The sequence below is a fragment of the Catharus ustulatus genome, chromosome 3, assembly GCF_009819885.2.
Source record: "Catharus ustulatus isolate bCatUst1 chromosome 3, bCatUst1.pri.v2, whole genome shotgun sequence".
Lineage (NCBI taxonomy): Eukaryota > Metazoa > Chordata > Aves > Passeriformes > Turdidae > Catharus > Catharus ustulatus.
The window spans coordinates 113,596,510-113,624,396 of NC_046223.1; the positions used below are offsets into that span (position 1 = coordinate 113,596,510).

The window sequence follows — 27,887 nt, forward strand, 5'->3', positions numbered from 1 at the left end:
GCTGTGGCTCATCTCCCTGTGGTGAGGTCTCCATGCTGACCTGCTCCTGCAATCAAGGAAATTGCAGCCTCCTGATTCGGACCAAGGATGACATTCAGTCCTAGGGAGGAGGAGTGAGCCTGGTTTCCCAGGGCTGCTCCCTGTAAGAGACCTGCTGAATGCTCAGTAGTTTTGTTACACCCTGTAAAAGCAGATTTGCTCTGAACAGGATAGGCAGAGGCTGATATTCCCATTTCAAGGGGTCCAGTGCTGTTGTGTGACTGTCATTCCTCAGTGTGGCCTTGGAGGTGTAGAATGGGCAGTGCTGGGGAGGGAAGCATGAGAAGTTTGTTGGACCACCCATTTCTCAGGAGAAGGGAGGTGTCTTCAGCCCTGCAAGTCTGAGGATGAAGGTGTTATAGGTAACAAATGAATCGAGCTGAATTAAAAATTAAAACAACAATTTTTATTTTTGCGACTGAAAATACGGTCCTGGGAAGCCACAACCCAAAAGCCAGCAGCGAACCCGGGTTTGGTGCTGGATGAACACACACATTGATCTGACCTCTGTCACATCAGATCCCCCTGTGTTTACAAATGCCAGTCCTGGGCAGTCCATTTTTATACAGCTTTTCTGGCCTGGGGCAAAAGTCCCTTTGTTTCTGCCGTGGATTCCCATATTTATGTAGTTTCCTTTCTTCACCGTGGGCTGGACAAAACCAGTTTCTGGGCAGTGATGAATTTTGATGTATGCAAATTTTGGTTTACTGGAACTGGGTATTGAAATGCAGGTTTTCCTGAGGACCCTGGTTATCTTGATCGGTGGTGATTATCAAGTCCTCACAGCTGGGGAGTTTCCTGTCCCATAACTTCCTGTCCCATAAGGAGTTACCCCCATTGGGGCTGGTTCTATTCACTTGTTAATTGTGGCAGCGCTGGAATCCAGTGAAGCAATCCTTCTCCTCTCTGGGGCTCAGCATACCTGAAGTTCCTTTATTAAATTCTTTATTTCTACAAACATGATTTATCTTTCACAAAACACGAATTACTTTATAACATATATCACAAAGGGATGATGGAAGGACAATCTCCTGCTTGCTACTCCCCAGGAGAGTGCTGAGTTTTCCATGTGCCAGGACAAGGTGAGGCAAGCCAGTTGGGCCACTGGTCCCTGAAGGACACTGTGCACAGCCAGGCTGCAGCCATGCCCTCTGCCTGGGCACCAGGAATTCTGTGGAACTGTCTGGGCCAGCTCCCAGCTCCCTGAGCATTCTGTCCTCTGATATTTTCTTTCTCTCCCTCTATCACACACATTTTTGGCATTACTGATGCTCATTCATTTTTAACGCTGAATACACTTTTCCTGTCCAAAGCCTTCCCTAAACATCAGCTAATGAAGCCTCTGTGCTCCCCTCAGAGACTGGCATTGGGCATGATGATCCCTGTACCAGGGATTTGCCCAGGAGCATGAAACAGGTCAGCTCCAGAGCTGGTCTTGAGCCTGGAGAGCGCCAGGGCTGTGCTCAGGCCAGACAGGGACATGTGGAGCATCCCACCCCTTCCCCTGAAGAACACACACAAGTGGTGGGTAAGGTTTTGTCCTAGGTTGGAGGACAGGTGTCTGCTAAGAAAGGCAGGAGCTTCTCTTTGGAAATGGAGAATGTAAACCCCCTCCCTCCAAATTATTATAATTTTGAAATCAAACGGCTCTCAGGCAAAGATATGGGAATTAGGAATAACAGTTCTTTACTAGGGAAATTAAAATAGAAATACAGCACTACAAAGAACAAACCCCAAACCCTGACACAGTCAGAGTACAACCTGACACCCGTCAGGCAGGGTGTTGGCAGCAGTCCCATTCCATGGTGGCTGCATCCTCCTGCAGTGACAGATGTGGCTCAGTTGGAGCAGTGCTCCTGTACAAGGTGCAGTTTCCCTCCGGAGCTCCAGTGGTGATGTGGAGAAATCCGGTTTTCCTCTGGAGTCCAGTGGAGAAAGGGGCTCCCTTAGTGTCCCAAACCCTCTGTTTTTATCTTGGTAAGAAATGTTGGGCTCTTCCCCCTGGCTGGAGCAACTCCCAATGGGATGCAGTAATTTTATCAGTCCCACAGTGGGACTCAATGGCCATGAGCAGAAAATGACTGGCTGGAGGAAGGATGGGTTGTGAAAAGATAAAGAACAATGCCCTGCCTGGTTTCAATGGATGGCCCATTAGCAGAATATCTCCCGTGGAGATCAGGATCACTGCCCCCACCCTCAACAGATGGTGATAGAACAGATACCTTTGATCACACTCTGTATTGTAACCCAAGACAGGTTTTCACCCAGGGTTAGGGGACAAAGGACTGATGGTCTGTATGGGCTAAGCTCCACTCTGACCTGCCACAGCAGGTGTAAAACCATACTGGGGTACAAACTGAAAGAGGTTAGATACAAGAAAGAAATTTTTTACCATGAATGTGGTGAGACACTGAAACAGGTTCCCCAGGGGGTTTCAGACGCCCTGAGCCTGGAAGTGCTTAAGATGAGGTTGGATGGGACTTGGAGCAACCTGCTCTAGTGGGAGGGGGCATGCCATAGCAGCCCCCCATGGCAGGGGGTTGGAATTAGAGGATCTGCAAGGTCCTTTCCAACCCAAAACACTTTGTCATTCTGTGATATACAATACAGAGGATAAGAAGTGAGGTCTTGCCAATCTGTACCAAACTTGTCAGCTACAACTGCAGAGGTGTTTTGTTCCTGGCAGAGACCATCCATCACCCAAATTAAGGCTCTGAGCATCAGTTCCTTGATAAAGGATGAGTGCTATTAGCTCCAAAGCTCCTGTGTCTGAAAGGCAAAATAATTCACCAGCCTGTTCCTGTTTTCTTGATGTGCCTGGCCCAGGAAGTGTCCCAGGACCAGGTGCTATTTGCATCCCAGCACTAACTGCCTTCATCATCATCATCATCATCATCATCATCATCATCATCATCATCACTAACATTATCGTTATTGTGATGGTCTCCTCTGTGCCTGCTGCAGTTTCCCTCCCTTGAAAGGGCAGGTCATAAAGCATTGGAGGAGCAGCACACAGTGCAAGCACAGCTGGAGGAGTTGGGAGAGCACTTCTGTACAAAAATGATTCCTATTCTCCAGACAGAAGCTTGGCTTCAGGGTGGCAGCTGGATCACATAAGACAAACCAAGGAGCAGGAGCTGCTTTGATCTGCTGCATGGAGCTGGAGCATCTCACCACTGCAAGGCAGAGGTTCCAAGGATGGCTCAGCACAGAGGGATGCCTGTGCCTGCAGGCTGCTCTGCACATTTCCAGCCAAGCCCACTGAAGGATACCTCACTCTTCATGTCAGCTTGTTCCTTAATGTGTTTTCTTTCCTAGGTAGCATTTTGGGAAATGCAGAAGTATCACCAGTGTGTTAAATGAAAGACAGATGAAATACAGTGAAAGGGCCATCAAAATGAAATGTGTGTATGGCTCAGCCTCCCTCTTTTCCACTCACATTTTTCTTGCTTTTCATCTACAGTGGAGCAGCTACAGTAGGATCAAAACCAGCAGGAAGGAACTGGACAAACAGCAGGTGAGGAACGGGGCATGTCAAGTGATTTCCCTAAGCCCAGAAGTCCATGGGTTAAAGTGCTAAAATGTGTCAGTGCCTGCATGACCCTGGTATAAGGTGTGTTTAATCAGAGCAGCAGACCCAAGCTGTCCTCTCCCCTCCAGGGCAGGGTGTGCAGGGACTGCCCATTCCTGCAGCTCCTCACTCCAGCCCCACACACCTCCTGCTGTCCCCAGTGATCCCAAGGGACTGCATCCCCCAGCTCCCTGTGTAACAAAGGGTAGCAGGGATGCTGGATGTGTGTGTCATGGTTATCCAGGAGCAGGAACGCTGTAGCTATCACTCCCAGTGCTGTCCCACTGCTTTCCAGGTCAGTAGGAGCAAAGCTACAAAGGATTGTGTGCCAGGGCTTGGGCTGCTTAAAATCCCTTAAATGGGATGCTGTAGAACAATATCAGCTCTAATAGTGGTGCTTTAAATTATCCCACAGGTCCTTTCAGTGCCTTGAGTCACAGCAATTATTTGGAGTGCCAGTGAGGGGAAATGTTCACAGGCACAGGGTGCCCAGAGAAGCTGTGGATGCCCCACCCTGGAAGTGTTCAAGGCCAGGCTGGATGGGGCTTGGAGCAACCTGGGCTAGTGGGAGGTGTCCCTGCCCATGGCAAGGAGTTGGAACTGGATGTTCTTTAAGGTCCCTTCCAACCCAAACCATCCTGGGATATATAAATAACACCCTTGGGGCTTTCCTGGGTGAGGCATGTATCGACCCTGGAATGGGGTTGTGCAGCTCCATGTGATGGGTTGGCATGGCCAGGTTTTGGCTGTGGGAGAGCTACAGGAGTGGCTTCTGTGAGAAGCTGCCAGAAGCTTCTCCCATGTCCAGCAGAGCCAATCCCTGGCAGCTCCAGGACCAATCTGCTGCTGGCTAAAGCCAGACCAATTAGAAATAGTGTTAGTGCCTCTGTGATAACAGATTTAAGAAGAAAAAAAAATATTGGGCAGGTGTAATTAGAGCTAGAGAAGAGCAGAGTGAGAGTGTGTGAGAGGAACAGCTCTGCAAACACCAAGGTCAGTGGAGAAGGAGGAGCAGGAGCTGCTCCAGGTGCTGGAGCTGGGATTCCCCTGCAGCCCCTGGTGAGGACCAGGAGAGTCAGCTGTGCCCTGCAGCCCATGGGGGTCCATGGGGAGCAGAGATCCACCCACAGCCCATGGGGGATGCAGAGATCCACCCACAGCCCATGGGGATCCATGGGGGATGCAGAGATCCACCCACAGCCCATGGGGGAGCCCCCAGTGAAGCAGATGGATGCCTGGGAGGAGGCTGTGACCCTGTGGGAAGCCTGTGCTGGAGCAGGGTCCTGGTAGGACTTGTGACCCTGTGGGGTTCCAGGCTGGGGCACCCCGTTCCTGAAGGACTGCATCCTATGGAAGAGTGACCCACAGTGCAGCAGGTTGTGGAGAACTCTTTCCCATGGGATGGATCATGCTGGAGAACCTTCTGAGAGCTGTCTCCCCTGGGAGGGACCCCAGGGTGCAGCAGGGGAGCAACTCCTGTCCCTGAGCAGTGGGAGAGGCCATGGGTGATGAACTGACCATAACCACCACTCCCTGTCTCCCTGAGATGCTGGGAAAGAGGAATAGGTGGGGGGGAAGGTATTTTTAAGATCTGATTTTACTTCTCATCATCCTGCTCTGATTTTGTTATTAATAAATTCAATTAATATCTCTAAATCAAGTCTGTTTTGCCCATGATGTGGTGTGGTGAGTGATCTCTCTGTCCTTATCTCCACCCAAGAACCCTTTGTTGCATTTTCTCTGCCCTGTCCAGCTGCAGAGAGGGAAGATAGAGAGGCTTTGATGAGTGCCTGGCATCCAGCCAGCATCAACCCACGACACCCACAACCCTAGCTGGCTGTTATTTGAAAATTAAACCCACAAACACAATGTACAGCACATATTTAGTGTTTAGGTGATGTGTAACGATGCAGAGCTGTGTGTGTGCCTGGGGAAGTTAGAGGGGGGTCTGTAGCTGTGATTTCCCTGACCATATGTTACCCCAGATTTGCCAGGGAGTGTGCAGAGATGGACACGCTTAGAGGACAGTGTTTATTCCCTGAGACCTCATCTCACCCTGCAGTATTATGTCTGATAATCCCAGAGTGATAATGGGAGTGATTTTTGCTTCATCACCTTCTTTGCTTTAGCCTTGCTGGCAGGGGAGTGGCTCTGTCACATCCTGACCAGAGCAAAGCAGGAACACTTCTGTTCCCAGTCACAGCCATGGAAACAGTTTTCTAGGGTTTTTTTTATTTATTTCATTTTCATCTCTTCAGCCTGAGGTTGTTCTTACTGCAACGAGTCACTGGGTGCATATATAAGAGACAATACTTGGCTAAATGCACAGAGGAGCACAAAGAAGCACTAAAATGTACCAGAAATCAATATATTTACACTAGGTTTCACTTCTGGTGATTCCAAGCTGTTCATCAAGCCAAAGCTGGTTTTTCCACTTTGTACATAAGCATTTATAAAATCAACATGTACAGCCTACATTCAAGTGTGTGTGAGCATATTCTTGTGTCCCCACAATTTACTGCCTTCCTGGAATTACCCCTCTCTGAGTCCAGAATAGATGTCAACTTCATACTTCTAATAAATCCACCAACCATCCAGCCCTGCATGCAGACATGGTGTATTTTCTTTTTTGTTTAAATTGGACAGAACACAGACAGAGGAAAGAATTTGTTATCAGCAACCAAAAATGAGAGTGCTTTTTTTCACACACACGGGCGTGTGAAAAGCCAGAAGGCAGAGCGGAGATGGGAATCTGGTGCCTTGGAAAGTCTGCAAGCAGTTGTATGTGTCAGTCATATTTCACTGTCTTGTCCACTGTGTCATGAATCTCTGCCTGCATTTGCATGTAAAAATGCCCCAGCTTAATTATTAGCTATTAATTATATGCTGGATTCAAGTGAGAATTACCATAATGTGTCACAGCATCCATAAATACGAGATCCAAGAGGGGCAGAATGGCCTTTTGTTTCCCTCTGCAGAATTATATGCATGACCCAGTTTTTTTCTAATACTGCAGTGGCAGGAGAGACATAGCATTGTTTGTTCCACACAAAATGGGGAGGGGGGAAGGGCTCTGTTTGAAATGTACAGTAAATAAACTCTTGCATTGCAGAATAAGACCAGAGAAAGGATGCTTGAGTCTCTTGCTCCAGCCAGCAACATTTGCAGAGACATCTCACAGTTAATTACAGTGCTTACCTGAGCAGTCTGAGGCCAATCTCAGAATCCAATTTTCATTTTAAACACCCCTCTCCTACATGCTGGGTCTCCTGTTTGTGATGCAGGTTGGCTTGACCTGCTGGTTTGGGTGGAGAGCTGTGAGCCCCAGCCCCTGGTTCCTGAGGGGTTTGGAGGGGTTTGGGTGGCAATGGAAGAGAAGAGGCTCAGGATTGGACTGGAGGCTTGTGGGCCACCAAATCCTCAAACACCTTATTCTTCAATCTGTGTGGTCACTGGGATGAGCTATGAGAGAAAAGGCAATTCCCAAATCCCAGTTCTGGCTGGGAATTAAGATTTTGGTGACAATTTTCACAACTGAGAACCCCCCCACCCTGGGCAGAAGTCCATAATTGCAGGAGATGGGAGGGAGGATCCAGTTTTCTTGGAGAAATCACAGTGCTGTTCTAAGGGTGACCCAACAAAGGGAAAAGGGCAATGCAGTGATTATCAACTTCCCCCAGGAGTCTCGGAGATAAATAAATACACCGTGAATTCTTAAGACACAGTCACCACGATGACATAGTGCACAGAGAATGCACAGCACAAAAACCTATGGGGGACGTTATTTTAATTACCCACAAGTGGAAATGAGACAGAATCCCAGTCCAGTGAATCCCTAGGATGCTGGGACAACATTTCAGCTCAGATGGACAAACAGGGACAAACATCAGGCTCTGACCATGAGGAGCCAGCTGGGAACTGAAGGGACAGTGACTTTGGGGAGAGCAATCACACAGTGGCAGAATTAATCTTTCTCACAAACAGGGATGTGCAAGAGCAGGGGCAGAGGGATGCTGGACCCAAACCAGGTGATTTTGGCACACATGGGGAAGCTGTGGATACCTCCTGAGGGAGAAGGAGAACCAGCACAGGCAGGGAAAAGCCCCAAAGACACTGGGTGGTTAATCCTGCCAGGAGGAAGGCAGAAAACATGAGCACTGAGCCCAACACCAGTGGTCCTGCTGCACATCCAGGGCAGAGGGAGGTGGGAATGTGGGAGCTCTTTGTGTATTTACATCAAAAACTGCCCCATTGTGAAAGCACACAGGAAGGCCTGAGTGAGTTTTAAGGAACAAGGGTGGGGAGCAAACAGGAGGATCTGTAAACACATCAGGAGAAGAAAGAAAGGAAGAAAGGGAGATGAACCAAGGAATGCTGTGTTCTCAAAAAAGGCTCCTTGTCATCAGTTGATTGACTAATTACCAGCTAATCAAACCAAGGGGTGGGGCAGAAAGAAACCATCTAGAGATGGTTCAGATGGGACAGAGATGGAGTCAGCACAAGCAGAGGATGATCCTGTGAGGGATGAGCAGTGGAAGGAGTTGGGATGTTCTTCCCAGACACCCTGGGCTAGGAAATACCCTACGGACTAGAAACCAGCAGGCACAATATCTCCCTTTAAAGAGCAAGATTTATACACCAGGAGCCTAACTCTGAGTCTTGGAAAAGTCCCAGAACAAATTATTAAACAAACAGTTGATACAAAGCCAGAGGAGAACACAGGAATAAGAAAAGAAGATGAATTTGTCAAAAATAAATTGCCCAAACCAGAGTAATGTTCAACTCGGGCTCCCTCTTGGGCAGCTGAAATGTGTTGTGATTTAGGCCAAGCTTTTGAAATAGTCCCATCTGACATTTCACCAATTCTCTTAAATTAAGGAAATATGAGAAAGGGAATTTAGGAAGAATTTAATAAAATACACCTGGAGTCCCTGCAGATAGTTTTCAGCCACACAAGCAGGAGATTTTGAGCAGGGTCTCCCTGGATCAGGCATAAAGGTGATCCTATTCAGCATTTTCATTTACTGACTCAAGCAATGGCCCAGGGCACACTTTTCTAAAATATGCAGGTTGTCCTGGGTGTCAAGCACCTGGGAGGACTGGATGAGAATTCAAAATTACCTGGAAAAATTGGAGAAAAAGCCTGCCTTGAAATAAGATGAAATCCAGTAAATAACAGCACAAACTGTGGCTCTGACAGGAGCAATATCAAACACACAGGACCCACCAGAGACCTCTTACCCAGTGACACTGCAGCAGAAATGGAAGGGGAATGGCAATTCACAAAGGATGAGGATGAGAAATCTGCAGTTGGGAAAACACCAGCAGAAGCAAATCTCCTTCTTGGATGCAATACTGGACTGCTGTGTGTAAGCCAGAGGAAGTAATTGCTCAGCTTGCCTCCATGCTGATAAGGTCTCAGCTGGACCAAGTCTCCTGTTTAGGGCACACTTTGGCAAAGATGTTAATTAAGGAAAAAAGATTAAGATATGGAAAAGTAGAAAGGTTGGAGGATTTAACTTTGTTTTGCCAGGAAGGGGAAGCTGTGATAAAAGGCTCCTGGATACAGCCAGTTCTTACAAAGAGCAGATATTCAAGTGTTGCAAGAGGAAATCACATTAAATTGCATCAGGGCAGGCGCTCCATGCCTGTTAACCTTTTGTGTACCTTTTTGTGTGCCTTGTTCCCCAGCACCTCGTTGGTCACTGGCTGCACTGAGGCTGAACACAGCAGCAGCAGGCACCTGGTGCCCCATTCTCCATCTCCCTCCCCTGTGTCCCCTCCTGCCCAGGGTTCCTGGGCTCTGGCAGGGACATTTTGGCTGGACTGCCTCACCCAGCACTGCTGAGCACAGAGGCAGGGAAAAGGCAACCATGGCTCTGCAGCAAATGCAGCAGGTCAGGAGCTGGATGGTCCAGCTTAGGAACCAGATAATGTGTGTGTGTGGCCACCCTTGGAGTGGCTCTTCCAGCCCCTGCCTCAGTCCTTGGACTCTAATCTGGGCTCAAGCTGTTGGATACGCATCAGTGGAAAATAAACCCAGCAATAATTAAAACACTGTGCAACGCTTTTCCCTTTGGGGAGTGGGGGGGTGGAATCTGTTTGTATTTTTGGCCTGGTTTTCCTCATTTTCTACCACAGAAAACAATTCTTCTTAATGATGACTGTTCCACATTCCCGCTCGTGTTCCTCGCTTTTGTTAATGTGAAGATTTAAATGCACCGTTTAATGCCAACATGGGCCAATGAACTCATGGCTGCACTGGCACTCCCAGGCTGCCAGGAGGATGCACGATTCTATGACAGGCAATTAAAAATCCCATTATGGGACTAGGGAATAAGGAGTAGATGATGTATTGAAACAAGGAACATGTTTAATTTATAAATCCAAGTTATTGCATGCTGTGAAGTGCTAGGGAGAGAAATGAATAAAGAAAGGACTTTGTAGAGCTGCTCTCTATTAAGTATTATAAACAGCAATATATGTCTGGCTGTCAGAGCCTCCTGGCAGCTCTGCATGCCAGGCAGCCCTCTGCCTCCCCTTCCCCCAGGGCAACTAATTTCTTGTATTTCCAAATCCAATAAGAATTTTTGCTGCATTAGCCAAAAAAACTCATAGCCGCAACATCAGGGAGTGTGACACGAGCAACCTGGCCTGGGGGATGGGATGTAAAGTGGAATTGCACAGTTTCCCTATAAAAATTCAGCCACAGTAATTAAAATTTGATAATAAAGACCTGCTCAGCACCTCAGAACTGCAAGGTTTAATTTCTCAGGCGTGTGCCTGTCCCTCCTGTGCCCAGTTTGGTGGTCCCAGCATTGCTCTCCTGGTAGCTGGATGCCTGGCTGGGAGAGTAGGCTGCGAGGGGCTCCCACATTTTAATTTTTGGAGGGAAAGAGAGAGGTATATCACACAGATTATACTAACAATTGCATGGATGGCAATTGCATGGATGCCCCCATCCTTCCAAGAAGCATTGATGCAGCAGGGTGCAGTCCTGTTGTAAACCCCCCACCAATGATGGCAGCTGGGTTAGATTTGAGGTCATGAAATACCTGAGCCCAATTCTCCCTCGGGATGGGCAGGCTGAGGCTTCTCCATGCTTCCTACACATATGCTGCAGTTATCCTCTGAAGAGAAATGCTTCTGGCCCCAGCAGCTCTGGGGACAGAGGGATCCTAGGAGGGACACTAGCCTGGGATGACCCAGCAGCCTGATCAGAGGAAATCCCAGAGAGAACTCAGGGAGACAGATAACAGGAGGGCAAAGCATCCAGCAAGACATTTGGGATCCACAGGGAGGGCTGGGAGAGGAAACGGCCCATTAGCAGCGTCTGGGGGAATCAAAGAGCCTTTGTGCACCGGGCTCTGCATCCAGCTTTCTCAGCGTGTTCCAGCTCCTTGGGGACACTGCTCCAGCCTCTCACCTCCTTACGTCAATGCATTTCCCAGCAGATTTCCCCATCTGTTTATCATCTCTGGTGGTGAAGGGTCTCATGGGGAGCTCTGCCTGCTCTGCATCTGCTCTTGTGACAGGCTCCATTCTGTCTGTGAGAGATGAATGAGCAGCCCTGGGGTGGGGAAGTCCTGGGAATAAATACTCTGGTCTGGGGAAGGGACCTTTCTGCGGTGAGGGTGAGACCCTGCACTGCTGCTGTGGTAAGCTGGAGAAGAATGGGAGCCAAGGGGGTCTTTGTCTTTATCCCCAGAAAAGCAATGACATGTTCCTACATGTCTCATTTCCCATGAATGGTGGAATGGTTTGGGTGGGAAGAAACTCTAAAAGAACATCTTGTTCCAACCCCTGTGCCATGGGTAGGGATGCCACCCACTGAACCAGGTTGTTCCAAGCCCCATCCAACCTGGACTTGAACACTTCCAGGGATCTGCAGCTTCTCTGGACAATCTGTGCCAGTACCTCACCACCCTCTGAGTAAAGAATTTCTTTCTAATATCTAGACTAAAACTCTTGTTTTTTAGTTTAAAAACATTCCCTGTTGTCCTATCAGTATCTACTCATGTAAGAAGTTGCTCTCCCTCTTTTTTATAAGCTCTCTTCAGTTTCTGGGGGGCTCTCTAAGTTCCTCCCAGAGCCTTCTCTTCTCCAGGCTGCTCATCCCAACTCTCCCAGTCTGTCTGCAAAGGAGAGGGGCTCCAGCCCTTTGAGCTTCTTCATGGTCTCCTCTGGACCTGCTCCAACAAGTTCATGTGTTTCAGATCTGGACACAGCACTCCAGATGAGGTCTCACAAGGTCCTGTAAGGATCCTGTTCTCCATGGGTATTCTTCAGGGAAGAACATTATTCTGTCTTGTCTCCACCAAACCCTTCTGACACACTCGTTGGCCAAAGGACACGCATGGCAAAGGAAGGTGATCAACACATCTTGAACCAAACATGCCCCACACCAAACTGTCTGAGAGATGGCTTCAGGGGGACCTGGGCACAAGGGGAAACAACCAGCAAGCCAGGACAGAGAAGCATAAATGACACAAAGCTCAGCTGTCTGAGCACAAATGCCGGCTCAGAAGAGCTGTGTGAACAGAATGGGTGTTGAGGGACATCTCACCCAGATAGCCAAAGGGACTCCCAGAGCCAGAAAGGACACATTTCCCCTTCCCTCCATGGCCACTGGACACAGAAGCCCCTGACTCCTGAGGGTTTTGCAGTGACACACTGGTGTAAAAAGCCCTGTGTCCCCCACGTCCCCCAAGTCCCTGCCTTGGCACTGGGTGGTGCAGGAGGGTTTCTTGTGAGAGCAGTTCTGCTGTTCCTGGTTGTATCCCTGACCCACATTCCTGCCTGAGCTTCCAGCCATCACAACATCCCAAACAAGCACATTCTCCCCACTAAGGTGTGGGTGTGGTCCCCTGGAAGGGACTTTCCAAACCATTACAAACTGAAAGTCCCTGTGACTCGGGCAAGTCCACAAGACACTTGCTGGCTCCTCACTATCTTCAACTTGATACTGCAAGGATATTTATGGACTTCATCCAGGGCAAATGCCAAGCCCAGTGTCTGGGAAGGAATAACCCCCAGGCTACAACACAGGCTGGGGGTGACTGGTGGAGGAGCAGCTGTGCAGAAAGGAATTGAGTCAGCAGTGCATCATCACAGCAAAGAAGGCAAACAAGCCCTTGGGCTGCAATAGGCAGAGCAGTGCCAGCAGGTTGAGGAAGGCAATTCCACCCCTCTGCTCAGCCCTGCTGACACCATGGCTGGATATTACAACAGCCTCCAGTGCAGGAGAGATGGGGACACAGGGGAAAGAGTCCAGGGAAAGGCCACCAGGACAGCTGGAGCTCACACAGCCCTGTGGGATCACACAGCCTGGGAGAGGAGGCTGAGCATGCAGGGCTGGAGAAGAGAAGCTCTGGTGTACCTGCAAGGAGGATATGGAGGTGATGAAGCCAAGCTGTTCACAGAGGTGCAGAACTGGAACACAACACACACTGGACATAAGATGAAGCCAGGGAGGTTCAGACTGGATATGCAAAAAAACGTTCCCACTATAAGGAGGGCAGTTCAGCACTGATACAGGATGTCCAGAAAGGCTGTGCTGCTCCAGCCTTGGAGGTTTCCAAGACCCAACTCAGTAAAGCCCTGAGCAACCTGGTCTGACCCCAGAGCTGGCAGGACAAAGAGGTTGGGCCAGAGACCTCCTGCAGTCCCTTCCCACATGAGCTGTCCTGTCATCCTACAGTGCCCAAGGCCGTCCCATGCCCAAGACACACAGTGCATCTGTGGCTCAGCAGTGCCAAATGCTGGCTTTCCTCTCTAGGAACAGCACTGGTGACTGCATCTCCTCCCCTGCTGCGGGACCTCCACCAAACCCACAGCTACCAGATGGCCAAAAGCTGCCTCCCCCAGCACTAGCAGGGAGAGGGGGAGCAGGGAGCCTCCCGGCGCTCTCCCAGGCATCCCTAACCACAGCACATTGTTCTGGGCATCACACAATAACCCCAGACAGAGCAGGGCGTCGTGGGGGCGTGGGATCCACAGTCACGTCCGGGCTGCTGCGCGTCACCCCCAGGAACAAAGCCCTGCGGGAGGGCAGGGGCGAGTGCCTGCCGTGGGGTGCAGGAGGGAAGAGCAGGGCAGCTCTCCTTCCTCTGTCCCAAGCAGAATTTGATTATCCAAACCCAGCGATCGTAAAAGTCCCCCACTCATCTGGTAACAATAACGAGCCAGGGAACAGCTTGTCCTCGCCTGGCACCACGTCACTCACCAGGGATGTGCAGCCAGAGCACACCTCCCCGTGCTCCTGATCCTCATCCATGCTCCTGATCCTCCCCATACTGCTGATCCTCATCCATGCTGCTGATCCTCCCCAGGCTCCTGATCCTTCCCATGCTGCTGATCCTCATCCATGCTCCTGATCCTCACCTGTGCTCCTGATCCTCCTCATGCTCCTGATCACCCCCATAATCCTGATCACTCCCATAATCCTGATCCTCCCCATGCTCCTGATCCTCATCCATGCTCCTGATCCTCCTCATGCTGCTGATACTTCTCATGCTGCTGATCCTCCCCAGGCTCCTGATCCTCCACAGGCTCCTGATCCTCACCTGTGCTCCTGATCCTCCTCATGCTCCTGATTACTCCCATGCTCCTGATCCTCATCCATGCTCCTGATCCTCCATATGCTCCAGATCCTCCCCATGCTGCTGATCCTCACCTGTGTTCCTGACCCTCCCCATACTCCTGATCCTCATCCATACTCCTAATCCTCCTCATGCTCCTGATCCTCATCCATGCTCCTGATCCTCCCCATGCTCCAGATCCTCATCCATGCTCCTGATCCTCATCCATACTCCCTGCAGCTCCCTGCAAAGGCTGCAGCAAGCTGGGATCAGCCTCTTCTCTCAGGTAACTAACAAGAGGCTCAGCCTCAAGCTGCACCAGGGGAGCTTCAGGTTGGACATCAGTAGGAAATTCTTCATGGAAAGAGTTGTTAAATACTGGAATGGATTACCCAGGGAGGAGGTGTTTAAGGGAAGATGGGACATGGCACTAAGTGCCACAATCTGGTTGATCGATCAAGGTGGTGATTGATCAGAGGTTGGACTTGATCATCTCAGAGGTCTTTTCCAACCCAACTGATTCTATGAGTCTGACTCCTCTTCCACTCCTGCTTGAGCACAAGGTGAGCCTGGTGATGGAAACTGAAGGTCTTACAAGTTCCTGGGTCAAACTCCTCACACTCTGTGACCTTTAAACCTGGGCTCAGCACAGCCAGTATCAGAAATTGTGCATGAAAAATGTCTGTCCTTGGGTTTTGACTCTATTTAGTGAGTCTTATTCTGAGAGAGGACAACATGGGGTTCCTGATAAGGGCATCACTGATGGGTAGTGGCTAGTGGAGATGGATGGATGGATGGATGGATGGATGGATGGATGGATGGATGGAAGAATAGCTGATGCCTGGGAGAAATGCCTAGTCTGCAGATTTAGGCCAGTGAACTGGCACAGTGGGAGGCTGCAGGATTAAGGCAGTAGCCAGTTTTCCTAGGGGCCATGGAAAAGCAAAGAGAAAGGGAAAGATGAACATGTCTATGTGTACTTTGGATAGGTTTGTTGTTTGTTGTTATATTATCTGCTTTCCTGTTTCCCTTGCCTCCCTTCCCTCCAGTGCAGCACTGTTCTGTTAAGTTTCTTTGTGCATGAGTGGGGAAGGATAGCTGGGGAGGGAAGCAGGGGAAGGATGCTGAGGCGTGGTGTGAGGGAAGGAGGGCAGAGGCAGACATGGAAGGCTTGTCAGGCAGGAGAGTCCCTTGAGTATCCAGGCTGGTTTGACTAAATTTTCCAATGGTTCTGGCTAGAAATTAGTGATGTGTTTTCGAGGACCCTTAAAAATTAAGGGGTCCTTAAATGCTCTCTTGTGCTGCCAGAAAGGTTACATTGGTTGCAGCATCCAGAACCTTTAGGGCTGTGCCCTGGCTCATTTTCAAGGACAATTTGCTCCATAGACACTTCAGGACTTGAAGAAAAGGTTTCCAAAGGTGAAATGGAAAAAGCTGTGCTAAGAGCAGGAGTGTGGTAGCTACATGTCCAGCCCTCTGCTCCCTCTAACCAGGCTCATCCCACAGCCCTGGCACTGGGATCCCAACCAAGTACCCACAGTGATGGGGCAAGGCTCAGTGTGAAATGAGCTGCAAGCAAGGCCTGGTGCAACCACAGTGCTCCCAAGGCACTTCCCAGCCATCACCATGTCACAGCAGTCATTCCCAAACTGCTATTGGGCTTGTCCCAGGAACCTCTGAGCAGCCTTGCCCAGTTCCCTCAGTCTCAGGCCTTTAACCCCAGCTGTCATTGTAACCCCAAATGACATCTCTGCTTCTCCTCTGACCCCATGTGGCTCTGTAATCAGCTCTCCTGCAGCATTTGTGTCCATACTGAGTATCTTTCACTCTCAGGCTGCCTGGAACCATCCCTCACCCCCACCCTATCGCTCTCCCTTGCATCAGCTTTGGTGTTGCGCAGCCTCCACACACCCAGACTACTAATCTGGCACAAAAATAACTGAGTGAAAAAAGGGAACAGGTTTCTGCTCAGTCAGGGCCGAGTTACCCAGCACAAGAGCTAAGATAAAGGGAGGATGGGCTGGTAGCCTGCAGCTGCAGGAGAAAGAACAGGAATGAGACCTCTGTGTTGGCAAGCTCTTAGGCTGGTTGAAGCTGATGTGTTTAAATCATGGCTGAACGTAATTTGGGTGTGGGATTCATCCTTCCTTCTCCTTCACATCCAGCTGGAGTATAACTGGTGGCAAACAGAGCAGAAACAATCACAGAGAGGGTCCAAAAAGGGAACAGAAAAACTGCCCAGTTTATAGGAAGGACTGGAGGCTGGTGGGGTGGGAGGGATGTGTCCTTCCCAGAGGTGGCCTGTGACCTCTGCAGTGCTTTACACACCCAGCCTGTTACTCTTCCCAGCAAGAGTCCCCACTAGGGATCCTCTCCTCCAAAGCCATTTAGCACCGGGGCTAATTCTCAGTTTCCTGGAGGAGGATTTGCAGGCAGTAAAATGTGAGAAGACAGGAGTGTGCCAGACTGCAGGGAGCTTCCTGCAGACTCCTCCTGCCTCCTAAACTGGTGTGCAGTGCCAGGCTGGAGCTCTCCTGCTGGAAGCCTTGCTCCCTGGATCTGCATCTCCACCAAAAGCTTGCCATGGCATAACCAGCTCTTTATAAAAACCTCTGGGTTACTACAACCAGGGTAAAGTCTATAAATCAGTCCTTAAGCTCTCTCTGCTTATGTGATGATTGATTAAATGGTCTGGAGTGATTTAAATCAGCCAGGTTTGGGCGAGGCTCTCAAAGAGCTGTGCTGGGCTGCAGGAGCCCGGGGGGATGAGAACACCTCGCTATCCCCAGGTCACTCCGGGTCACCGTGCCCTGCTCCCATCGGAGCTGGGGACACCCAGGCACTGCCCACAGTCACTCCAGGCTGCTCCCTGCACATTTTCCACAGCTGACCCTCCGCAGAAAGGGCTCAGCCGGCGTGTCGGGAGCACCCAGCGCTGCCGGCGTTGCGCAAACCCCGGTGATTCAGAGACCCGGCATGTTCCAGGCTCCGTCACCTGCCCACGCTCCGGCTGAATTCCCCGATGGTTTTCTCTGTGCCATCTGGGGCTTCAGCCTCGCATTCTCCCGTGCTGCTTGCCTCCTCTGTCCCCCTCACCATCCTCTCGGGTGCAGGGGAGGCTTTGCCTTCCTTGGTCTGGGTGTCTCTTTTGGAGGCACTAACCCACACGGAGGCAGCCCTTGCCCCTTTTCAAGGACACTTGAGTTTTATGTGTGCTTTTATCGCCCGGTCAGGCACTATTTTAAGCTCTTTGCTGTCACCCTTAACTGCCCTGAATAACTCAGTATCCAATTTACATCAAATACGATGTGCAGGGACAGTAGAGCCCCATGTGAGCCACTTCTCTCCCTGACCATCCTCCCCCATGAACACCAGCATCTGATGGCTGTGAGCCCTTTGGCACAGCCCTGTGTGCCCTGTGAGCTGTGGGGTCCCCCTTGCAGCAGGGGAGCAGCAAAAGAGCTTAAACTGTGACTAAGGTTCTGTGACCGCTCAGCAATGAGATCTGCCCCGCTGGGTGCAGATGTCACTCGGGAAGTGACATTCTCCCGGGGCTCCAAATGAAACCCCAAGGCTGCACAGCTGGCCTTGAGCTCCTGCTCCTCCAGCAAAGCAAGCAGTGTGCTGTGCTGAGTGCAGCGAAGCCTGCTGGGTTAGAGGTGGTGAGAGTTATTTGTACCAGGAGGATGTAGGCTGGGTTAGGCTGTGGCTGCCCGTGTCACTGCAGTGGTCCTGCAGGTGACACAAGGCACAAAGCTGGCAGGATCACGTGTGCTGGGTAATCTGACACAGAAGGGATGTTGCATCCACAGCTGACATGAATAACAGATTTGCAGGAGGGTTGTTTGGTATCTGTATTTGATGTTGGACCTGCAAGAGTGCACAGTCCTTCCTGGAAAGCAATTTGTTTTGGGAAACTCATACTGAGCTTTGCAGTGCTCTCGGAAGGCTCTGTAAACCATCCTGTCACCTTGTCACCTCCCTGTCCCACTTAGCCATGCTGGGACAGAGGAGCAGGACAACACGTGATGCTCTGCTTAGCATGAAGCTCTGAGCTCTGCTGCCAGTGCCCTGCTCATGGCTGCACCACCTAATCCTCTGCTTCACTTCCTCCAGTGTAAACCCAGGGACATTGCAAAGATTTTAGATTCATCCATAAAAATGCTCTTCATCGTTTTCATTTCCAGCTTCATCATTTTTCATTTCAGCTTCACGACCATCAAGATACCCCAACTGAGAGCAAGGCTCGGCTTTGTTAGGCACTGTTCGAGCCTCAGCCCCAGACCATTTGCACCAAGGAGAAGGAAAGGGATGAGGGAAGGCAGGAGGGAGGTGAATGAGGGCACTGGGTGAGGTGCCCAGAGTCCCAGTGCTTTTGCTGAGGTTAAGATGAGGTTCAGGCTTCTGTGTCCAGACCTCACGGTGCAGCTGAGCCAAGGGACCTCCTGCAAAACAAGACTCCAAAGGGATAAAACTCCAAAACAACAAGCTTTAAATGCATCCATTATTTTAACTTGGAGAGGTGCACATGTGACTGCTGGGCTCGTTCCACATGCACCAAACCAGGCGTGCACAGGCAAGCTGTGGCTTTCAGTCAGATAAAAGTTGTCCTGCTTGACAGCACTTGCATGACTCGGAGGGCAGGAAGGAAAGTTCTTCATGGCAGGTCACTGACCTGGGGAGGGTGTGAGATGCCAGCCTCAGGAGCCTCACTCATTCAGGATCTCACCAGGGGAGAAGATGCCTCGCCTGCAGCCTCACCTCCCCATCCCACCTGCTGCTTATCTCACAGCCCTGCCACCAGGGCTAAGGTGGTGTTCATGCACTTAGCCTGGCCATCAGGTGCTCCTTCTCCTTTCTTAAAGTCCTCTGGGAAAACAGGCTCTCCAGCTGTGCATCCACCATTTCCAGAAGAGAGATCAGCTCAGGTGTGATGGCAACCAAACCTGCATCCAACAGCGGCACACTTCACTTCCCATCCGCCACCCCTGGCTCCCTGGCTTCTGACCCTGAAATCCCATGGGGTTCTTGAAGCGGGAAATCCATCAGTGATAACACACCTGGCTTGAAATTACTGTGTTTATGTATATGTCTGTGTGTGTATCTATATATTCCTGCTGGGAACATCTGCTCTTGGTAGACATTTCCCTTCCCAGTTTCCTGGAGATCATAGGGAGGGTCAGGAGGGTGAGAACGCCCACCCAAACTCTCCTTTCCTTCACCCAGGGAACTCTATGGGCTTTGTTGATTTAACTTCCTAATTCATGTTAATTCAAGTTATAATTGTGGTTTCTATATGAACTGGAGTCACAAATTTTCCCATGCAGCAGCTACTTTCCCATAACAACACCACCAACACAAATGTTCTGTTTCTATGGGAGATGTGGAAGCAATGGTCCATGTACAGGGAATGAGAGTCTGAAAGGAAATGATGTCTGCCCCATTAGCCTGGCGTCTTTTAGTGCAAGTCAGGGATGAGCAATCACTCTCTGCAATGTTTCTGGTTTCTACAGCAAGTAATGGTGCCCCATCCCTGGAAGTGTTCCAAGCCTGGCTGGATAGGGTCCGGAGCAATCTGGTCTAGTGAAAGCTGTTCCTGCCTGTGGCAGGGGGTTGGAATGAGATGATTTTTAAGGTCCCTTCCAACCCAAATCATGATTTTGTGGTATATTATTCCAAATTTCCCAGATAGCTTCTTTGGGTGAAACAAGTCCTCCAATTTCATGAATAGGCTTGAATAAGCCTCAGGTGACTGAGCAGGAGCACTGGCTATTCTCACAGGACAAGAGATCTCACCGTGATAATTTCTGGTGGCAAACAAAGTCAGCGGATGCCTACTCGGGCTCCTACCACCAGCTCAGTGAACATCAGCAGTCTTCGGTCAACATGAGCAGCGAGTTTCACCTACTCTGATTAAAGAAACCCTGCTTGTTTTTCAAAGTTACCAGTTCACTGACCTGGGTGTATTTGCATGACTCACGGGGTGGCACAAGGGGGAAAAAGGAACCGAATGCAGGGAGGCGAGGAGGAACTTCTTGAGCTGCTGCTGCTGCTTCCAACAAAAACACTTAGCACGAAACTCGGACCTCAGTCACCCGTTCCCTGTTTCCCTTCCGAAGAGTGACAAAAGTGGAGAAGCAGCAAGCTGGTCACTAATAAGCAATTTGTGTCTCAGCCTGTATGAACCAGTCCAGGCAGCGTGACTGGGGTTTGTCATTGCAAGGGCAGTGAGGGGGGAGGGATGGGGGGATTTACAGATCAGCCCGTGCATTTTTGGATAATCTGTGGACTGCCTTTAGGTTCTGTATAAATAATAATAATTAAAAGCGGATGCAACTCATTGGAATCCATTCCAAAGCAGTAACATGATCCATCTGATTGCCAATCCCCTGAGTCACTCCGTCCTCCAGATGATTATTTTTCTGCTTTTCCCTAATACAATCTGAACGTTGCCCTTCACAGTGCTGATGGACCCAGCGTGGGTTGGTGCTGTTGGGGCATTTCAAGCCCTCTTCTAGCCCAGACACAACCAGGCCACTCAGTTCTGCCCTGCAATTCACCAGAGAGCTACACATTTATGAATTTAACATTCACTCCACCATCCACAAGCCTGGTGTTAACCCAGTTGTGTTATTGCCTATTATTTGCCCAATTTATTTTGAATTAAAAGCAGCAATGGGTATCCCATTACTTTCTAACAACCTTACTGTGTCTTGGTTTGCATTTTGATCTCTCTTTGGGATGAGGCTCCCCTTTGTTGACCTCCTGGGAAGAGCACGTTGTTCCCGGGTTTGGGGGCCCCAAGGGAAGCAGAACAGGGCTCTGCAGCACTTGCACAGCAGCACAGCCAGCTGTGGAGCAACAGGAACATCTTCTCCCTGCACATGTGAGACACGGGGTCTTATTCCCCCCCTGGGAACAGCAGTCCTGCCACTGCCACCCCAGTTCTGGGAGGGAAGCTCTCCAGGCTCATTCCCAGGCTCCCAAGGGTCATTACTCCTCTCCAGCTCCCTTCCAGAATTAGAGATGGAGAAAGTGTGGGGAGGAAAACTCCACTTTGTCTGGGAGAGGAGCCTTCTAGCTGGACTCAAAATCCCTGGTATCAGAATGAGGCTTCTTGTGAGCTTCAGAAGGGCTTGGATGAAATCCACTCTTCTTCAGAGCAATAGCACCACATTTTCCCCCACCTCTCCCCCTTTTTAGATGGGATTTTATAAGTCTGTGCTGTTTCCTTTGGCGTGGCACTGAAACTCTCCTTTGGTTCATCTGCCCCCAGGGCATCTCCAGAAGGTGACTGTTGGTCACCAGGATTTCTGCAGGCTCTAGGAATCAGGTGTTTGGGTGTTTTTCTCTAATCAGACAATATAGAGGTCATAAATAGCCTTGATTTGCTGCACTCACAAACTTTGAAGGGTCTGATAAGCCATACCTGGGGGTTTCCTGGCCTCCTGGTCAGACTTTGGAACAATGCTGACGTCTCACCTCCATTCCCATTTCCTGTTCCCAACCTTGGATGCACACTGAATCCTTTCCAGACCTGACTCTGGCCCCATCTCCTGTTTCCCCTGACTCCTCGGACAAACCTGGACCTGTTTCCATCACTTGCCCCAGCTATTGATGGACACTGTGACACCACCCTGCTCTGCCCAGCCTGCTCAGACGCTGCAGGACGGGCAGTGAGGACACTGTCAGTGCTGTGGCCACGCTCAGCATCCAGCCAATCCATCCCTCCATGGATGTGTCTGCTCCCTGATTAATTCCTCCACCATGGAATGTACTCCATGTTCATAGAGTCATAGAATGGTTTGTGTTGGAATGGACATTTAAAGGCTGTCTAATTCCAAACCCCGTTCCAACAGCAGGGATGTTTGCTCAGCAGCCTGTCCAAGCTGGCCTTGGGACGAGGGATGAGGCAGGGATGGGGCTGCCACAGCTTCTCTGACACCCTGTGCCAGCGTCTCACCACCCCTTTTCTGAAAAAAAAAAAAAATTCTCTATATGTCTGCAATTGGAGAACACGAGAAATAAAACAAACAAAAATCGCCCCCCGGGAAGATTTCCCGATGCTGGACACTCACCCTGCTGAGATGGGACCCTGAGCCGCACCCAACCCAGCCCAGCTCAGCCCAGCCAAGCCAAGCCCAGCAGGGGATGGGGCTCGGTATCTGATGTGGCACCCGCGTCCCTCCTGTCCCCTCCTCTCCCTTCTTATACTCTCCTGTTCCTCCCGTCCTCTCCTGTCCCTCCAGCCCCCCGTCCCTTGCAGTCCTTCCTGTCACCCCTCTCCCCTCCAGTCCCCTCCCTGTCCCCTCTCTGTCGCCTCTTGTCCCCTCTCCTGTCCCCTCCTGTCGCTCCCTGTCCCGCCGCGGGGGGGCGCTCTGCCGGGTGACGCCACCGCGGGCCCCGCCCCGCCCGGTCCCGCGCGCCGCCCCCACGTGCGCGCCGCCCCCGCGGCAGAGCGCGCGCGGCGGCCCCTCAGCAGGGCAGGGCAGGGCAGGTGGGAGCGCGGCTGGGCCCCCGCCCCGCCCGGCCCGGCCCCGGCCCGGCCCCGGCCCCCGCCATGGGCGCCCGGCCGCCGCCGGCCCCGCGCCCCGCCGCCTGAGGCAGCGCGGCCGCACGGGCAGCGCCTCGCCCGCGAGCCCCGGCCCCGGCACCATGGGGGCCGCCGCGGCGAGCCGGAGCTCCGCCGGGTTCGCCGGCATCCTCGCGGTGAGTGTGTGCGGGGAGAGGGGTCGGTGCTGCCGGCGCCGCCCGCGCAGCAGCCGCGTGTCCGCGGCGTGGGTGGGGATGTGCTGCAGTGCGGGGTGCCCCGCCTGGGGCAGCGCGGCGGGGCCGGACGGGGCTCGGGTCCGGCTCGGGTCGGGGGCTCCGCTGCGCCCTCCCCGGGGGTGCTGCCCGCCCCAGCCCCGGGTCCCGGCAGGGGACGCCGGCTGGGTGCGATATTCCCTGCGGTATCCATCCTCCCCGTTCCTGTGTTAGCGCAGGCGGCGGCATCCCCCAGCCAGGGCTGTGCCGCACAGGCAGAGCGGAGCGGATCCTTGCTTTGCTCTCTGAGCTGCCCCTGGACAGGGATCCATCCATCCATCCATCCATCCATCCATCCATCCGTCCTCCCCACAACTGCTTTTCTTGCCACCCTTTGGCCAGGCAGTAAAACTCCCCGCTGCGAATGGCAGGCAGCTGCCCTGACTTATCGCAGAAATGTTTTCCGGCAGCGTTATCTCCCCGTTGGCGTTCCCGGGTAGGGCACTTCCCCATCAGCGCCCAGGGCTCCATCCCGGCTCCGTGGGGAGAGACGGTAATTCGGTGTGTCAGGCAGACGCCGCAGCTGCTGCGGCGGGGTTGTGTAACCGAGGAGAGCACTTGCTCTTGAACTCAAGGTGGATCTGAGCAAGCTGGCGCTGGCTCGACAGGAATCCGAGTAAACAACAAATAATCTAAAGCTGGAAGGGCATTAGCCGGGAGACAGCCTCGTTGCTCTGGAGGCGAAGGGGAACTTGGCACAGTGGTGGAGCAGACGGGTCCGTGCTCAGCGCTGCCTGGGCGCTCCCAAGTGCTGGATTCCCGCTGGGAAAAGCGAGCCGGGAGAAGCCGGTGCTGCTGCACGCCTGGAAGATGAGATGCTGATGGGGAGTTTGAGATATGCAGCTCCAGCTGGGATCCTGGAGGTCAGTTGGGATTGGTGGGTATAGAGGGAAGAGGTGGGATAAAAGAGTGATATAAAGGTGTGGGGAAGTACAGCAGCAATATTGGGGCGTGAAGCAAGACTGAGCAAATACACATGTGTGTTACTTGTGCATGTGTGTTCTCACACCTCTGTGTGTGTGATTATTCAACCAAGCAAGGCAAAATTCCCGTTTGCTCGTGAGCTGGCAGGATCCTCCCTGGATTTTCATCTGATACCTTCTACATTTTGGGCATCTTCCTTTGGTCACACAAGGAGTTCTCGTCTGAGGGAAGTATGTTCAAGGGAATTATATTCACATTGATAGCTGGTGGGTCCTTTACTAGTACAGCAAACCCAAATCTGCCTGGCTGCTGGGTTTTGGAGCAGTAGCAGCTTGACAATGGTTGTGTGGGGCTGGTGTTGCCTGTGATTTCATTTGGTTGTTGGATTTTTTTGGGACCCCACTGACTGTTTCCACCATCTCCCCCACTGCCTTTGCCTGGAATCAGCACGATATCACCTTGCTTCGGCTTGGAGCTTTTGGAATGCTGGGGGATTTCATCTGTTTGGAGCAAAACCGTGGCTGGCGGGGATGCTTCCAAGCTCTGGTCCGCGCTGGCTGCAGGGTTGCCTGCTGGGTTTTCCTTCATGGGGACCAGATGTTGTGGTGCTGCTGTTCTGGCTCGCTCCACTCCCTGTGTTTTGCTCTTGGGATGGAGTGAAGGAACTGCTGAGCAGTGAGTCCCGGACTCTCATTTCACAAACCCCAAACCAGCTGAAATAGCTGGTCATGTTGCAAGAAGCAGAAACTTGCCTTGCTCTTCAGTACTCTCATCGCAGGCAACTTTTTCGGACTCGGTAATTTGATCCTTTTTACAGTGATCGGGCAGGACGTTGGCTCCTTCTGTCTGCCAAGTTACCGTAAAACTTCCAGACCGGTTTATTTGTCTTTCTGGTGTTTTTATGTGTTTATTTCTTTTACTTTAATGTTGCAAGCACTTTCCCAGTAGTGTCGGCGAAGGGTACAGCTGGCCTCTGGGAAGGGCAGTGCAACTCATCCCCAACCTGTGCCAAGGCATTGCCACAGAGCCAGCTGCCATTTCCACCAAATTCTCCTGGTTTTACTTGGAAAAATTTGCTTGATTCCCGGAATATCAGTTTAGAACTGTTGGTCCCTGCTCACTAGCAGGTCTCTGCTCCTGACGATCAAGTGCCCTGTGTTTAGCTGTTGTTCGTGTTTAGGGGATTTTTATTTCAAATTTCAAAAATCTTTAGTTTAATTTTAGGTTTATTTTTTTGTCCCCACAAGTCTGTCAGCCAGGCAGTACTGAACACAACCCAAGATTATGACAATCTCGGTGTTGCAGCATTTCAGAGCACAAATTTTAGGACAGAAAGTTGATTCACCAACTTTCTGCTGGTGTTTTGACTCACTGTGCAAGTTTGGGTCTCTGAATGAGACGCTGTATTCATTGAATCATAAAGTGGCTTTGGGTTGGAAGGGACCTTAAAGATCATCTAGTTCCAACACCCCTGCCATAGGCAGACATGCCAACCACTGGACCAGGTTTATCAGGTGTTTGCAGCTGCATCCTCTGTGCACAAGGCAGCTTGTGGCCCCCCAGAGCTGTTTCCTGTGCAGATTGCAGGTCTCCCTGCAGCACAGTTCCTGAAAAAGGGTGATGGGAGCAGAGCACAGAGGCACCTCTGAGATGGAGTCACCGGGCTGGGTGGTGCTGAGGTGGGTCGTGCCCACTCCAGCTGTGGGGTGCTGCTACCTCGAAGGTTTGTTTGCAGCTGAATGTGAAGGTCCCCTAGTCTGAATGTTTCCTGGTGTGGGGAGGTCAGAATGATGGTGTCCCCCAGCTTGATCTGAGTTCCTCACATCATAAAGCCTTCATGTGCTGAAAGAGGTGAAGGTGGCTGGGAGGTGCCTTTGCCCGTGTGGCGCAGGGTGTTGGTGCTGAGCTGGGGGTGCTCTTGGGGCTTGTGGCCACCCTGTCCTGCTTGTCTCTTTTGGAAAGGGACCATCCTGATAAGAACCCTTCTTTGTTCCTGCATTGGGCACGGGGAGCATTGCTGAAACTGTTGAAACCAAGTCTGCTCTTTAGTGTTGTCTTGCATCCGTTCTGGGTTTTTCTGTGTGTTTTTGTTACCCAGTACACTTCCTTTGGTGCCAGAGTAATGAAATGCAGTGGCTAAGCAGAGCTCATTTCATTACTTGGTTGCTTTTTCCACTGGAACTGGGAGTGTCAGCCAGAAAGGTCCAGGTCTGTGTGCTGCTGGGCAGCCCTGAGGGTGAGACCAAACCAGCAGACACTCCTTTTTTGCTGAAGATGTCCTCCTGCTCCTGGGCTTTGCTTTCAGAGATCTGAGCGCTGCAAAACCTGAGCAGTTGGATTATTTTAGGGAGCAGAAATGCCAGTCTGAGTAAATAGCAGATGCTCGATGCTGCTAAGCCATCCCCCACTGGAACTTGCTGTTCTCCCTTGGAAGTGCATGTGCAGCTGAAGATCTTGAGATGTTCAAAAATACCAGCACCACTTTTCTTGAGATAAGGTTTAAAAAAAAACCCTCAAAAAAAAAAAAAGCAACTCAAACCTAGTGCTATTATAGGCTTTGGTTACCCGGGTGAGGGATGGGAAGATGCTGCAATGGGAAGAACAGGGAGAACAGGAGGGAACCCATGGCACATGCTTGTAGCGGGGCTGTCCATGGGTTTCCCAACGTCTAGCTTGATGCAGAGCGAGAAATCAGGATCTGAGACAGCCGCACACAACTCATTCCTGGTGAGGCAGGAGAGTCACTGCCTGTCCTGGTCCTGCCTCTCCTGTCACCCTGTCCTGCTCGGCGCTGGCACGGGAGCAGGGTGAGTAACACAGGTGACCCCTCCTGCCACCTGAGGAGACCAGTTTGCTAATTCAGGGATGCGTCATGGAGATTACAGGGGAGGGTGGCAGGCTTCCTTAGAGCCAGCTAAGCGCTTTGTTAAATCATGTCTTAGGGGAGGGGAAAAGTAAAATGCATCCTGTAAGCCTTTGCTGCCTGCCAGGGCAGCCCCGCTTTTTAATTTGACGTGCTGTAATTAGTCTAGCCGCTGCAGGATCCTCCTCAGCTCCTGCGGGCTTGCCTGCTTCTGCCTGCTCTGTAATTGCTGCTTCAGGGGGAGAAAACTAACTAAACAAAAAAATTAAAACCTGAAGTGTTTTGTACAAATCCCAAGCTGTAAATGATTTAGCAGGTGAAAGAGAAATGTGCTGTGTGTTTTCCAGGAAGCGAGAGACTGCACCAAAAAGGATGCGGCGCAGCTTGCGGCTCTGCCGCGATGTGCCTTCTGCAGAGTCATGTTGTTGGGAGCCCTTTTTTTTTTCTCTTCTGAATATATTCTTGTTGGCTGATATCCCAGAATAGGTAGCAGAGCAAGAGGCAAGAGATTATATAACACAGCCAAGTGATTTATGTGCTTGGCTCTGCAGCTGAACAGCATTAGGGTCTCTGGTCCTTTTTACCTTCAGTGTAGAAAATGTTTGAAAATTCGAGGTAACAATGACTTGTTCCCTCTCTCCCTCTGAACTTAGCCTGTGGCCGTTTGAAAACGTGTTTCCTATTGCTTTGCATGCTGAGTGAGGTTGTGTCTGCTTTTCTTTTGATATGCCTTTTGTTCTTGGTGACTTATCTCCACTGCCATAGCTGACATTAAATCCATGGACCAGAGGTCTTCTGGAGGAAGCAGAGATACTTCTTGGTAGATGGAGGAGCATTGCTGCAAAGGAATTAAGGGCATAAAGCTTAGGGATTGGAAGTCACTAGAGATAGATGGATTTATAGCCAAGCCCAGTTGTTTCCAGTTCAGTGTCTAAAAACTGGTGTCCTTTTACCTGTGTCTGATGCAATGAGGAGCCGAGTTACAGCAGAGTTCCGTGAAGAATGTAAAAATAGCACCAGGTTTTTTCTCCTGTTGCAAATGCAGCTGGTTTAGAGTGGGTTCAGATGTGGTTGGAGGCTCAAAGCAGAATATCCCTTGCGGTCT

At 51.0% G+C, this 27,887-nt stretch overlaps 1 protein-coding gene across 2 annotated transcripts in view; it reads left to right on the plus strand.

Annotated features, from left to right (window-relative positions):
• The first annotated feature begins 22,816 nt into the window (after window positions 1-22,816).
• Window positions 22,817-27,887, plus strand: part of TNFRSF21 (TNF receptor superfamily member 21) — a 35,694-nt gene continuing 30,623 nt past the window's right edge. The window contains exon 1 of one of the 2 annotated variants that reach the window (XM_033055003.1): window positions 22,817-22,899. In XM_033055003.1, the coding sequence (XP_032910894.1) occupies window positions 22,846-22,899 (54 nt within the window). In that variant the 5' untranslated portion in view covers window positions 22,817-22,845. Of the gene's footprint in view, window positions 22,900-23,554; window positions 23,859-27,887 lie in introns of those variants that run through there. The other variant, XM_033055004.2, reaches the window with a different exon arrangement.